At 49.5% G+C, this 14,092-nt stretch overlaps 2 protein-coding genes across 5 annotated transcripts in view; one reads left to right on the top strand and one right to left on the bottom strand.

Moving 5' to 3' along the window:
• The window catches only part of LOC126543780 (CUGBP Elav-like family member 1-A), a 575,682-nt gene that overhangs the window by 120,468 nt on the left and 441,122 nt on the right, over positions 1 to 14,092 (top strand). The window lies entirely within an intron of this gene.
• LOC126519006 (putative nuclease HARBI1) lies at positions 3,360 to 8,161 on the bottom strand. Its single transcript, XM_055065092.2, has 4 exons — positions 7,916 to 8,161; positions 7,762 to 7,832; positions 7,358 to 7,526; positions 3,360 to 6,682 (listed from the first exon to the last, which is right to left on the bottom strand). Exons 1-4 carry the CDS (start codon positions 8,159 to 8,161, stop codon positions 6,020 to 6,022), a joined length of 1,149 nt encoding a protein of 382 aa, XP_054921067.2. The 3' UTR covers positions 3,360 to 6,019.

A 14,092-nucleotide genomic window follows, 5' to 3' on the forward strand; every position in this document is an offset into this window, starting at 1 on the left:
AGGTGACGCGTTTTGTGTCATTTGAAGGGATTGTGAGCAATTGGTCAGGAGCTGCCTGCTGCTGCACGAACGTAGAGGATCCTTTATTCGTTAATAATGCAATAAGTTTATGGAAAGTTCTTGGTGGGTTTCGGAAAATTGCAAATATCACACACGTGATTTAGCGATGTGTGCTGGTTAACGATGTGATTAGGAAAAGAAATAAAACCTAGTTTTATCTACTATCGACAGCTCGCTGGCTACCACATTCAACTGCTGAACCTTAGGTCCCATGCCCGGTTTTTGGCCCCATAGGCCGCATTCTGACGGCAAGAGCCACTAAGAACGCTATTGTACCGCGCTTTTATTGGCGCAAGATAAAGATCAACATTTGGTACAAGCTACTTTCGGTCTCCTCACTGCGTCTGCCGTAGCATTTGTGTTGGTTGGACGTTAAATTCCATCAGTATACAGCTTTGCCATAATGTCCTAGAAAATTAATGTAGGTGGCATGTACAAAGTGGGGTTGGCCTGAAGGCTTAGTCGTTCGACTGCACTCTGTCATGCAAGAAAAACGATACGCGCTCGTCCGGTGGTCATTGCTGCCGCGTAGCAGCTGTGCATGATGAAGGGGAGTTTCGTTCATTCGGAAATGGTGTTATGTGAATGGCTGGTTATTCCCGGCGAAATTGGCAGCAACATTCGAAAGGGTGATAATAATTTCGGCGAACGCGCTTCGTATGCGGATTACTCGGACATTCGCAAATGTCCCCCGCCCCCTCGTCCAGTATAAGACATAAGTTCACACGTGGTGCAGTTAATGTCTGAGGGCATGCGGAGGGTATTGAATGGTCGCTTGTACTTGGTATATAGAGCCCTTGACACGTCATTTTTCGTAGCCCCGTCATGTGCCTCTGTAGTTTTGTGAAAGGAGCGGCTGGGGATGTGTTGTGAAGCAGCAAGAGCGGGCGCGATTCTGGGGGTTTCGCGGGCCATTTACTAAGAGCAACTTTCCGGGAGCCGCCAGCAGTCTTAGTTGAGCCGCGTGGGGCTGCGCTGATTTCACGGAGACGCGGCAGCTCCCTCCGGGACGCCCGGTCCAGGCTGTCCTCTTCCGCATCCCGCCCTTCCCCCTCTCCCTCCAGAACAGAAAGCTTCGAATCGCTCTAGCAAACTGCCAGTGGCGCAGCTTAGCCCATAGCGACAGGGGAAAAGGGGCATGGTAATCGTGCAACTTCCTCGCGTTCCCCCTAGGGAACTGGGAACACTCCATGGCGGACGTTTCTTAGCGAGAAGCGTGCGTGCCTCTCAAGACCTCATAGGCGTCTCTGTGTGTAGTCGGTAGACTACAGCTACTGTACCGCGCGCGTTCTTGCTTATACCCTTCTGACCTCCTCTCGAACTTTCCTTTTTCCCTCGCCGTTTCGTTTTCTGCCCATTATACCGAAACGGCGCGGTGTGTATACCGTTGGGGGATGCTGCCGGGTTCCCCCGAAGCTGTTGCGGGGAAGTACACGTCCTCGGCTTTCTTTCCTTTTTTTTTTCTCGCACACGCCGGGGGGAATTGACGAAGCACGTAGTGCAGCGTGCGGGCCGAGTGTCGCGCTTGGATAAGAGCTCGAGAAGCGTGCGGCGCTCTCGGTTGTGGCCCGGGGCACGAGCGCGTTCGTTGGCTCTTTCTTTAAATTTTATTTTTCTGATTAATGCTGGCCGCCTCTAACGCGCCCGTCCTCCTCTGTGCCAGCCTCTTCTTATCTCGGTTCGAATTCTCCCTGTCGAGTAGCGTGAAGGTTTCGCACACTTCGCGGCGCGGGCTCGAGCGCGGACCCGTAAGTGAGATAAGTCTCATGCGTGCGCGCGTGCAGAGTCCCCTGGTGTTCTAGTGACGCCGTATACCTGGCGAGTTCGTCCGCGAACTTTTGTTTGTTCCCGGTGGACGCTCTGCCGGCTGCATTCGGGTGTCAGCCCCCCTCCCCCCTTCCCGCTGTTACAGATTTCTTTCTTTTGTTCTTTCGTCACCCTTTTTCTTTCTTTTTAAATTTTGTGGCGCACTTATAGACCCACTCGATGTTTTCACCGTATTCGAGAGGGTTCTGCAGCTCTGTGTAAACGGCTGAGTCTTCAATTCAGCTCTCTATCCTTTTGGGACGGCGTCGGTGCCTCCGAAGCATCCCGTGGGAAATGACGTGCGAACTAATGTTGAATTCCAATGGCGGAGTCGGAGCAGCCGACGCACTCCGCGAGCGAGCACTCGACTCTGGCGTAGAGCAACGCCTCCAAATCCGCCAGTGGAACACAACCTGCGCCGCCGGAGCAAGGCGGAAGCGGAACTTCTATTGCCGAGTTACCCAGGATGCCTTGCGTGTTGTCGTTTCCTTCCGCTGTTTGCTCCCAGCACCGCCACGCCAGTCACTTCTCTCTTCAGCGCCGTTCACCTGTTGTTTTTTGAAAAGTGCGAAATGGATATTTCGGCAAGCGTGCAGCGGCTTTTGCTTCCTCTGATGAGCACACAGGATGCGGACAAACATGGTAGGTGTCTTCGCAACTTTGAACACTGTGCTGTAAGTTCAATGCAACGCACGTGTTGCGTGGAGCAACTGTCTGTTGACGCTATATTTCAGTTGCGTAGTTGCTTTACTGCTGATGTGTTCGTTTCACTCAAACGCATCGCATCCGTCATTGTATTGTGCATTTTCCTGTGGGTCCGTCGTGGTGCAGAAGTAGTTGTCTAGCTTTATATGTCGCGAAGAAGCAATGAAGCAGTGTCACGTGCCTGAGAATTTGTCTCCCACGAAATTTTAGCGGAGGTATCAGTGCGAGTGCATTCTGCTGCCGAATGGAGTTGTGCTGTTATGTAGGTCAGGACGGTAAGTGCATCCAATTTTCGAATCAGTCTCAGTGCCACAGAAATCTACAAATTGCTTTTCATGAAGCGTCACTGTCGATTTCAGGCCAGAAGCACCGTACGGTAATTTTGATTAACAGCCACCTGATCAGGGACGTTGCATCATGCTAAGCGTGTGTAATGTAATCAAGAATGTGCACCATGTGTTGAGCAAATATTGAACTTGCGTGGTACCGTGCATGTTTATATTACGCTATTATTAGAAATTTCGTGTTGAGATGAGGTAGCGCAGCAAACAGCGAGTTATTTTGTTAAGCTGTGTTAGGAAGTGTGACATGGCTTAATTGCTTACGTAGTTGCATGAAATGCACGTGGTGGTTTAATGTACTGCAACATGTCACAGAGTACAACTTCGTAATGGTTATGTCGCTTCATATATGCCACCTTTATGAATCCAGGGCAATGAATAATGTTGCATTTGGTTTTTCCATCAACAGTGCCGGAACAGAGCAGAAAAAATGACCAACGCAGTGAGTTCATTCATAATGACATATGATTTATTTATTGGTACTGTTAGCCCAAAGGCCGATACAGGATGGAGAAATCATAAAATGAGCTTCAAAAGATCGCTGCAAACACGAGCACTACACAAATCAAACCAGCAAATGCAATCGCTTAATGCAGCTGTAACACCTCTACAACTATCTCATGCAGTTTTTGCTTGCAGGTACAGGCTGTGAGTGGACAGCCGGCGAAACAAAGCTGCTATTTGATTATTATGAGCAGTACTTTGCTGAGATTGGACCGTTGAAAAAAATTCAAAAATAAGCAGCTAATGTTCAGCCAAATTGCAGCCCAGTGAGTCCATTTATGATGACATATCATTCATTTATTGATACTGTTAGCCCAAAGGCTGATACAGGATGGAGAAATCATAAAATAAGCTTCAGAAGATAGCTGCAAACACGAGCACTACACAAATCAAACCAGAAAATACAATAGCTTAATGCAGATGTAACACCTCTACAACTACCTCATGCACTTTTTGTTTGCAGGTACAGGCTGTGAATGGACAGCCGGGGAAACCAAGTTGCTATTTGATTACTATGAGCAATACTTTGCCGAGATTGGGCCATTGAAAAAATTCAAAAATAAAAAGCTAATGTTCAGTCGAATTGCAGCCAACATTACAGAGGCACTTGGAGTTCCAAAAACCGGTGAGCAGTGCTGCAGCCGCTACAAAACCGTTATGCGTAGAAAAAGAAGTGCTACAGCACACAACAACAAATCCGGCAATTCCCCATGTGAAGTGCCCTTTGAGGATGAAGTAGCCAGAATACGCTGGCTAGACGACAGCCTCGAGCCCGAAGAGCTGAGGGACAGCTCTGGCGTTGTTGCTGTTAAGAGGCCAGCCAGCCAGGCGTCGGCCAGCCAGGCGTCGGCCAGCCAGGCGTCGGCCAGCCAGGCATCCGCCAGCCCAGCGTCGACCAGCCAAGCATCAGAAAGCCAGGAGTCCGAAAGCCTAGCGCTGACCCAAGCACTGACAAAGGAGCCTATGCCCAAAAGGCCTAAGCCCTCAGGTTCGAGAATGCTGGAGATGAAGGTATTCTTCGATGAAATGAGCAAAATTCAAGAAGAAAAAGAAAAAAGACGAGCTACACGGGAACAAGAGAGAGAGAGGCGCCACAAAGAAAGGCAAGAATACAAGGAACGTATTCGTCAAGAAAAAGCAAAACAACATTCAGAAAAAATTAGGCTTTTAAGCCGTGCTCTTGGCCTTGAAGAATAAAAAAAATCCAGTGTCCGAGAATATCGGCTTGTTTAAATAAAAGTGTACAGTGCCAAACATGTGTTTTTGTATTTAATGAGGGCCGCACGTTAGTACACACACCGCAGCCCCCAACTACTGCATGGACTTTATTTCGATGCACATTGGAGCTAGTGGTTCTCATGTTTACATCCAGGTAGTTACAGACCAGGCAGGATTTCGTAAAGGCTATTCAACAATAGACCGTATTCACACTATCAGTCAGGTGATAGAGAAATGTGCGGAATATAACCAACCCTTATATGTAGCTTTCATTAATTACGAGAAAGCGTTTGATTCTGTCGAAACCTCGGCAGTCATGAAGGCATTATGGAATCGGTGTGTAAAAGTACTGAAAGATATCTATGGCAGCTCCACAGCCACTGTAGTCCTCCATAAAGAAAGCAACAAAATCCCAATAAAGGCAATACGATACCTCCAATGCTATTGACAGCGTGTTTACAGGAGGTATTCAGAGACCTGGATTGGGAAGAATTGGGGATAAGAGTTAATGGAGAATACCTTAACAACTTTCGATTCGCTGATGATGTTGCCTTGTTTAGTAACTCAGGGGACCAATTGTAATGCATGCTCACCGACTTGAAGGGGCAAAGCAGAAGAGTGGGTCTAAAGATTAATCTGCAGAAAACTAAAGTAATGTGTAACAGTCTCGGAAGAGAACAGCAATTTACAATAGGTAGCGAGGCACTGGAAGTGGTAAGGGAATACATCTTAGGGCAGGTAGTGACCGCAGATCCGGATCATGACACTGAAAGAATAAGAATGGCTGGGGTGCGTTTGGCAGGCATTCTCAGATCATGAACAGCAGGTTGCCATTATCCCCCATGTACGGGGCAGAAACCTGGAGGCTTACGAAAAGAGTTCTATTTAAATTGAGGACGACGCAACAAGCTATGGAAAGAAGAATGATGGGAATAACGTTAAGGGATAAGAAAAGAGCAGATTGGGTGAGGGAACAAATGCGAGTTAATAACATCTTAGTTGAAATCAAGAAAAAGAAATGGGCAGGACATGTAATGAGGAGGGAAGATAACTGATGGGCATTAAGGATTACGGGCTGGATTCCAAGGGAAACGTAGCAGGGGGCGGCAGAAAGTTAGGTGGGCGGATGAGATTAAGAAGTTTGCAGGTACATGGCCACAATTAGTACATGACCGAGGTAGTTGGAGAAGTATGGGAGAGGCCTTTGCCATGCAGTGGGCGTAACAAGGCTGATGATGATGATGAATTACAGGGCTACAAAGAATGTGATACCATCATTGCATGATTACGCATGAAGCCTAGTGCTGTCATTAAAGTGGCTTTTGGTGTTTTGGAGCTAAAGGAAAAGTACAGTTTGGAGCAGGATGGTTTAGTGACCAGTTTTTCTACAGGAGCTTTGCCAAGACTTTCGTGCGCTTAATTTCTCCAAGCCTGCGCAGTGCTCGCTCTTCACCAGATTTGTCAATATGATTATCACTGCAATTCTGCCACTGAACGTCACTGGGTGCTTGCTCATTATCATCATCATCTGGCTCTACATCACCATACTCAATGCACAAGTTGTGCAGAACGCAGCAGCTTATGATAAACTTATTGAGCCAGGGAATAGTGCGGAGCTCAAGGTACATCAGCTGTCTGAAGCGCTTTTTGAGAGTGCTAAATGCATTTTCAATTAGAACTCTTGTCGCTGAAAACTTATAATTAAAGTGCTTTTGCTGCTTTGTTAAAGCACCGTAATCCCTGTAGGGGGTCAACAGGTGTTCCCGCAGTGGATACGCTGCATCCCCTAAAAGATGGTAAGACCCCTGACATACTGCAGAGATTTTCTTTGAAAGTGGCGACAAGCTGAACACATGCGAATCATGCATTTTGCTTGAACTTCCAATGAATGCGTCCAGGAAGCGCCTTTTGTCATCGCAGACGGCCTGTAGTGTGAGGGAAAGGTAATGGTGCCTGTTGCAATATGTCGAAGCAACCTTCTTCTCCGGGCACTGTATCTTGATGTACGACCCATCGATGCAGCCAACAACATCAGGCATTCCAGACACCTGCAATCAAGTCATACACTTGTGTTGAGCGATATCATGCATGTCTGAACATAAAATGAGCATTTGCAAGGAGTTGTAAGAGAAAATACTGGTGCTCATACCCATTAACTCACGTTAACAGCATACCCTTCATGGCACAGCACCATTTATTTTAAGTTAAAGAAACAAAATACAAACCAAATGCAACTTTGAGAAGTACTGAGGGCAGCATACACTGCCGTGCACACAACATATTACATGTTTTTTTACTATCCACTTCTCTTTTTACTATAGCAAAATGGGAGAGAGAATAAAACAAACCCCGTGTATCTTCCCTTAATCGATTTGAAGCACGTAATGAGAATTTGCTTGCCAAAGCAGACATGGTCTATATCGCATCGTACTCCCGGAAATCTGAACAGACATCTACTATTGTGGGTGATGACAAAGCATGCAGCATCATTCCTAAGCAAGGAATTGGCTGTGATCCCAAGAGATACTTTTAGGTTGAATGTTTCGACCACCACTGGTATAAATTCTGAGTGTTATCATCACAAGCTACCACGTTTTCATGAAGGTCCAGCATTATAGAGCTTGAAATAGCAAACAAAACGTGCACAGTGATGTTGCAATATCAATAAAACTTGGCTGGCCGATATTCAGTGCTTCTTATAGGTAAAGAAAATCAAAACAAACCTTCTCAAAACTTCTAGTGAGGTTCTCCAGGTCAGCAGGAAATTTTATCAACGACTGTCCCAGGGTCAGGAGGAAGTCGGCCACTCTATGAAGGATTCGGTAAACAGAGCTTTCCGACAAGTCGAACCGGCTGGCCACGTTTCTCATGCAGGTTTTGTTGGCTGCGTACCTGCGCAGTGGGATTACACGCATCCGAAAAAGCAGCTTCAGACTACAGTGCACTGCAAGCAACGAGCTCGTAGTGAAATGCGTTTTTATGCAGGCATCTGACTCTTTCGCGTTTCATTAATCGTTGTTAATTTGCCAGGTGCATAGAAAAAACGGCGAGAACTAACCAGATAAAAGACAAGATATGTGTTTCAGCAGATTTCGCTGGAACCCCTCCATGTGTGCCCGAAGGGCACATTGACGACGCGGCAAAGTCGGCGATCAACTTTTCCGCCACAGGTCGAGATAGCCTGAAGTGCCTTCGGAACTGCACAAAAAAAAAAAAACAGAAACGAAAGCACCACAACGTATTAAACCTTGAGTATGCTGCTTTCCTTTTTCTTTCCTTACCTCATCGTCCGAGTACTGCCGCACGACGTCCTCGATGAAGCCGACTACTTTAGGCCTCTTTGCGGGAATGCGGAACATCCTGTTGAATTCCCGCTCGTAAGCGGCAGTTTCACCGTCGCTGTCACTATCCGAGCAATCGCTCGTGTCGGAACTTGAGCTTTCCGACTCAGAGCTGTCGCTATCGAGTAGCAAAAGCAATGCCGCACGCTTTGCCGAACCAGCCGAGCCGTTCATGTCGTCCGCCATTACCAACACAACTCGCGAGTCGTGACCGGTGGCGCCTCCCAGCAGGCAAACGTGGTAAAGGAAATACGTCATGCAGACTTCCGGTCCACTCCGCCGATTTTGGCGGAGCATCTTTTTCTGCTCCACGGAGTGACTCCCGCTCTCAATCCACTCCGACTCTCTCATTGGAACACCTTACTCCTGCTCTCACTCCGTCATTGGAACAAACTTGCTCCGAAACGAGCAGAAAAACTTGCTCCGACTCCGCCATTGGAATTCAACATAAGCCGAGACGGTCGCGGAGGGCTAGAAGGAACGGGTGGCCCGTACGATACGCAGCTAATAATGGATTGAAGGCCGTAGCGGATGGCCCTTCCCTTCTGTTTCGCGAGTTTTCCTTTTGCTCACTGAGCTGGTCGCGAAAAGTTGCGGCGTGTGGTACTGCGTGTGTCCTGCAGCGGTGATGCTGATGTCCTGAACACTTCAAGGGCGCGCTGCGGTGTAGGTGTTTTACTGCTACCACCTCTAGTACTACTGCTGTACTACTGTTACTTCTTTGCCATAACTTCTTGCTGCGTGAATTGGTTGCGATAAAAGAATAAGATGTTTAATTAATTACGCAACACGCATACAGAAAGGGCGAGGCTGACGCTCAGTCCTGTTTTCCTGACCCTTTCCATCTGTTTTACGTTCACGCTGTTGATCACTGTTTTCTCGTCTTTCTTTTGTACTCCTCATACTACATATGCTTGTAGTCTGTTTCTACAGCAGTGTACAAAGTTTCGTTTTCGCAAGGCTACGCAAGGTGCTACGTACTACGACGCGCGCCGTTCTTGCTGACGCTGCCGCAAACCTTTACAGTCGTTACTAACGCTCCGTCGTACGGAAATGCGCCCGCGGCTTATAGATTGCCACAGAGGCTACGTCAGCAAAGGCTCAGTATATCTGTTGCTGCCCGGTGCATCACTTGTCCCGACGTTGGCTCGCGAAAGGTTCCCGTACAAGCGCACGGAGCTGCGGCTTCTTCGCCACTTACACGATGTTCCTCAGCGGCGCGGTTCCCTACAACGCCAGTTTCATCTCCCTTGAGGAAGATAAGAAGGAACGTGGAGGACAAGGCGAAGGAACGGGGGTGCTCGGTTAGCGGGCGTTCTACTGCTTCCAGAGGCCTTCTCCAGCGCAGCAGCCCGAGGGTTAGACGCTACCGCTACTGAGAGAAACACAGCGAAAAATATGGAGCAGGCTGGAAACAAGAGAGGAGCGCTGGAACTCCCGGCTACTTTCTTATTTGGTTTCTTGTTCCCGCTGCGCGCACTTTCTGCGGGCTCGGCTCGCGCCCGGCGCGTCAGCGTGTTATGGGCGCCCGGAGCTGGCTGTTCCGCGCCGATTTTCCTCGGGAGCTGGTTGCCGCCGATAAGGGAAGGAACGCGGGAAAGTAGGCGCCGCCGGCTGCTTTGGGAGAGGGAGAAGGCCACCGGGGACGGCGGCGCCCTCCTTGTTGCTTCTCCGGATTCCCCGCCAACCCTTGTTGCGCCTCCTCGCCTCCCTTCTCTCCCGTTTCACCCCGTTTTCTTCGTCCATTGTCGTCGCTTCTCTTGGCGGCGTCCAGCGCCCCTTGAGCGGCGCGCGCGGCTCCCTCGTGGGCGCATCCCGATGCCACCCCCCCCTGCTTCCTTACCGTTTTTCTGTTGCTGGTTGTGTCGGTTGGTGGCTCGCTGTTTCTGCTGGTTTTACTTGTGGTGCCAGTGGTGCCTGGGGTGTCGTTGGCCGCCCGTATTTATTTACGCTGCCTTTCGTTCTCCCCGCGTCCTCCCTTGTGTGTATGTGTGGCGATTGCTGCCAACTTGCCCCTTTCCTCGCCTTCCTCTTTATCCCCTTTATTTTTTCTTCGAGCGCGGTTCCTTATTTCCCTATATACTCTTCCCGAAGCAAGAGCGGGCGTGCGAGGCTTGTAACTTGCTTACGACGGAAGGCCCTCGCTTAATGCTCGCGTATATATTTGCTCCGCCCGCGCCGAAGCTTCTTTTTGATCCCTCTGGGCGATTCCCGCCGACGTCGTCCCTCGCGGATCGCGCCTTTAGTTTTTTTTTCTCCTGATGTAGATCGAGTGGTAGCGTAGCGCTTGGCCGCTGCGCAGCTCGTGCTAGTTGGCTGGGCTTTCCATTTCTGTGTGTACATGCATGTAGGTGGCCGTTCTCCGCCCCCCTCCCTTGTTCGCTCGTCTGGTGTGATTCGCGCGTTTTTTCTTTTATTTTCCCCATTCACCGTGCTCCTTATTTCCCTACTGGGGAAGCTGAGCGAAAGGAACGCCCCGTTCGCTTTCCCCTTTTGTTTCTTATCGGCACGGCTGCCTCTAGTCAGTGCCGTGGGGATCGAGCGCTTTGTTCGCGGTGGGGCGCGGTGTTCCCGAAGCGCTTTGCACGTCGTCTTCGTTCCGCCCTCTCCGGGCTGTTATCTCCTCAGTGTGTTGGCGATTCCTCTTCCGTCGCTCTTCATCTTCTCGCGCTTTGCTTTCTCCCCGCGTGATTCTTTCTCGCGTTGGATGTTCAGCTTTTACTCGAGACTGCAGTCTCGGCGGTGGAATGTGTTGTTCTTCGCCTGGTCGCTGTTCTCGCTGGAGGTGCCGCGTCTCGCGCACGTTCCGCGTCGTTCTTTTTACGTGTAAGCTGCCGGGACTCCCCGTTATCTTCCTTTGACGCATTCCTCCGCTGTTTAGTTTTCCCTTCCTTTCCCTCGTGCGGCTCCTTTAGTTTCCTTTTCACTCGTGCATAGCCTATGTCACTTTGAAGTCTGTTGTCAACAGCATATAGAATTTTAGGGATAGCGCACTTCAGGAGTATTACCAGTGACGTGGCACTTGCTCAGCGCCCGAACTCGCGTTGAGTTCTCTTCTAGCAATAATAATAATAATAATAATAATAATAATAATAATAATAATAATAATAATAATAATAATAATAAGATAACACCATGCATAACAAAACTAGTGTGGTTTGCTTCTACTAAATTTATGTGCACCACTTGTGAAGTCGCTTAATAGTTTCATGTGGAAGCTGTCGACCGAGAATTTGGGTTGGGCTGTCGGCCGGGCGTACAAAAGGGAGCAAAAGGTATGTGAATGACTGCAAAATGAGTACAAGAGAACGCCAGCGTGACAGTGGCGTTATGAGTGCACGAAGTAGCTCGGCGACGCTGTTTCTAAAACTCTCTATAAAATGTTCGGCCCGATACTTTGAGCAGACTATATAAGCTTCAGAGTTCACGCGCTTTCCTCTTTCCCGGGTGACTTCTTTCTTTCTTCTGCAGGACGCGGGTGTCGTTCGTGGCGCATTGCCATTTACTTTTTTTCTTGCCACACACTGGGTACTTCTTTCCCGAATAAAATGTCTTCGTGTTTCTTTGTTATTACTTCATATTAAGTTTCAAGCGAGAGCTGGTATGCCCTCTTTAAGTGCAAAAACAGGCGAAGAAGCGATAGGAAAGAGGGTATCGACGCTTCACGTAAGTTTCATTCCCGAAAGTTTTGTACTAAACGTTACTGCTCGCTTATTCTTAGTTCTTAAAACTCCCGATTTCTTTGCTTTCCGCTTGTCTGAGGTAGCTCCGGGTCTCACGTTTATGGCGTCGGGCTCTCGGGGTTCTCCGCTGGTCTAATCTATGTAGCCCGCGGAGAATTCGAGCTTGCATCCCGGCCCCCTCCTTTTTTTTCCCTTATTCACCGAACTTGGATTAAAGGCGGTAGAAAGCGAACCGATAAGCGAGACCCGGCAACTCTTTGGGAGGACACTTTGCGACCCAGCTATCGTTGCGTTTTTTGTTTTCTCTGCTGGTTTTGTGTGCCCCTAGCATTTTATATACTGTGCGCGAACTATAATGCAATGTCGTGGTTGCTGAGCTGTCTGGCTTGGGATGTGCACAGAGAAAGAGAATGAGAGAGAAATAAATAAACGCATGTAATGGCTGTCCCAAGCGGCGCATCATTTTTTTTCTTCTTTCTATTGGACGTGTGTGTTGTGTGTAAATTCAGGGCATCTTTTGTGCGTACCGTTGTTTGGTACGGTACAGCGACTCTATATAGTGGAATAGCGTGCGTTAGTTCGGTGCTGCGTTGGGTTTTTTGCGTGGTAGGCGCGCATGGACAGCCGAATGCATAAGTACGAAAGGAACGCGACGGGGCCAAGCTCTGTCGCGTGTTCTGGTTAGTCCGTTCTCCTCGCTGTATAAACGTACGTACTGCATGGTCTTCTCAAAGCAACTAGCCTGCCGGCAGGTCTTTATTGGTGCTGTAACTTTCGTCCGGCGCTCGCTGACCCCACTGGCTCCGCGGCTTATAAAGGCTGTAAGGACTGGGAGGTCAATCCCACCGCTCGTAACCCGTTGTCAAGATTGGAGTCGGGCATGAATTAGATAGTAGCTGGCCCATGCCGTCGTCCAACTTATCCAGGCTGAGGACGTTGTTGAAGGGAAGGACTGCTTAGCATCGAGAACGAGGAATATGGGTTTATTTACAGTATCTACATAAGGACGTTGCAGTTCGTCAGTCTAGCATGACTGCGAGAGAAAGTACACTGAGCAGCCGCACAACAGCGGTTTATAAACACTCGGTCCTCCTTCGATCCCTAGGTGAGGGAAACGTTCGACCAGTAGACGAGGCGCCTCTTTGCGAGAGGGCTTGCACACACGCACACACTTCCGCACAGGTTCATGGTCCCCACCGACGGCAGACGGTCTTCGCAGAAGTCGGGGCTTACGTCAGGAACGGTGCGTGGGTAGGGGCCTCCAACTACGTTCCCTCGGGGACTCCCGTGTTCACAGCAGACCGGATCGGCGGTGGCGTGTTCCGTCACAAAGCCTGGTTCGTCGAACTCATCTCGGCTCCTGCGACGGAGAGTCGAGGACGCGGCATTGTCCTCCGCCCACAGTAGACTTAGTGACGCCGTGTGGCTAGAGGGTTGCGGTGGCTTTCCAGGAAAAGTCGACGCCGCTCTCGCACCTGGCTGGCAAAACTTCCACCTCAGCGGGCGATTTTCTTGTGCGTGAGTTTATTAAGCATTTTGATTTCTCCGGCGACTGATGTGCACCGTATATGCCACAGGGGATTCCCTAAAATTCCGTTTGGTGTAAAAAAAAAAAAGAGCTATACTGTAGGCCTGGCGAAGTGGCACTTTGTTCTCGAAACGCTTAGCGATTACATGTCGCTAAGCGAGCGATTAGTAGCTGCTCCATTGCTATCAGTAGTGTTCAGGCTGAGCTGTACATACGCGCCTGTTGTCGAAATTGACGGCCTTTTCGTATCTTTAGAACCTGCTCTGCCTTGCTTAGCCTCGACTATTTTGCCGAAAGAAAGGTGCCTACACATTATACACTGTCAGTCAGAGTAGTTTTGTCCGTCGCCTTTCCTTCTTACTTCTTTTCCTTTCATCTTTTGTGCTTCGCACTTTAGCCCAGGTGCCGCTAGCAGGCCTGAACTGCGGCTGCCTGCTCCGTTCAGCGCGGGGGCACACTCTAGAGATACGGGGCCTGCCAGCAGGCGCTCGGACGCCCGGCGTTCTACGCTGGCAACGATCGGCGGGATAGGAGCTCCGTTAATAAGGTTATAATGAGCCCCTTCCACCCCCCTCCCCCCCTCAGCACGCATTCTCCCATCTCGTTTCCACAGTGCCCTACTGCTCGTCGTCTCTCACTTGCCCTCCCCCCTTCTCTCTCTCTCTCTGTTGTCCTTCCAACGCAATCGTTTTTCGAGCACGCGCGGGCTCGTTGGCATGTTTATCCGCGCCGCTGCGGCTGCTGCCGCATCTCTTCATGCACTCGCGTTGTTTTGCCCTGCACATGTATGCGACGTTCAGTTTCTCTTTCTTTCCTTGTTTCTTTCTTTCTTCCTTTCTTTCTTTCTCTTTTTTGCGGTGACGGTGGTGTTCCCTGCTGCGGCGCTCTCTCGGCGCGTCCGGCCTC

This window comes from Dermacentor andersoni, chromosome 10, assembly GCF_023375885.2.
Source record: "Dermacentor andersoni chromosome 10, qqDerAnde1_hic_scaffold, whole genome shotgun sequence".
Classification (NCBI taxonomy): Eukaryota; Metazoa; Arthropoda; class Arachnida; order Ixodida; family Ixodidae; genus Dermacentor; species Dermacentor andersoni.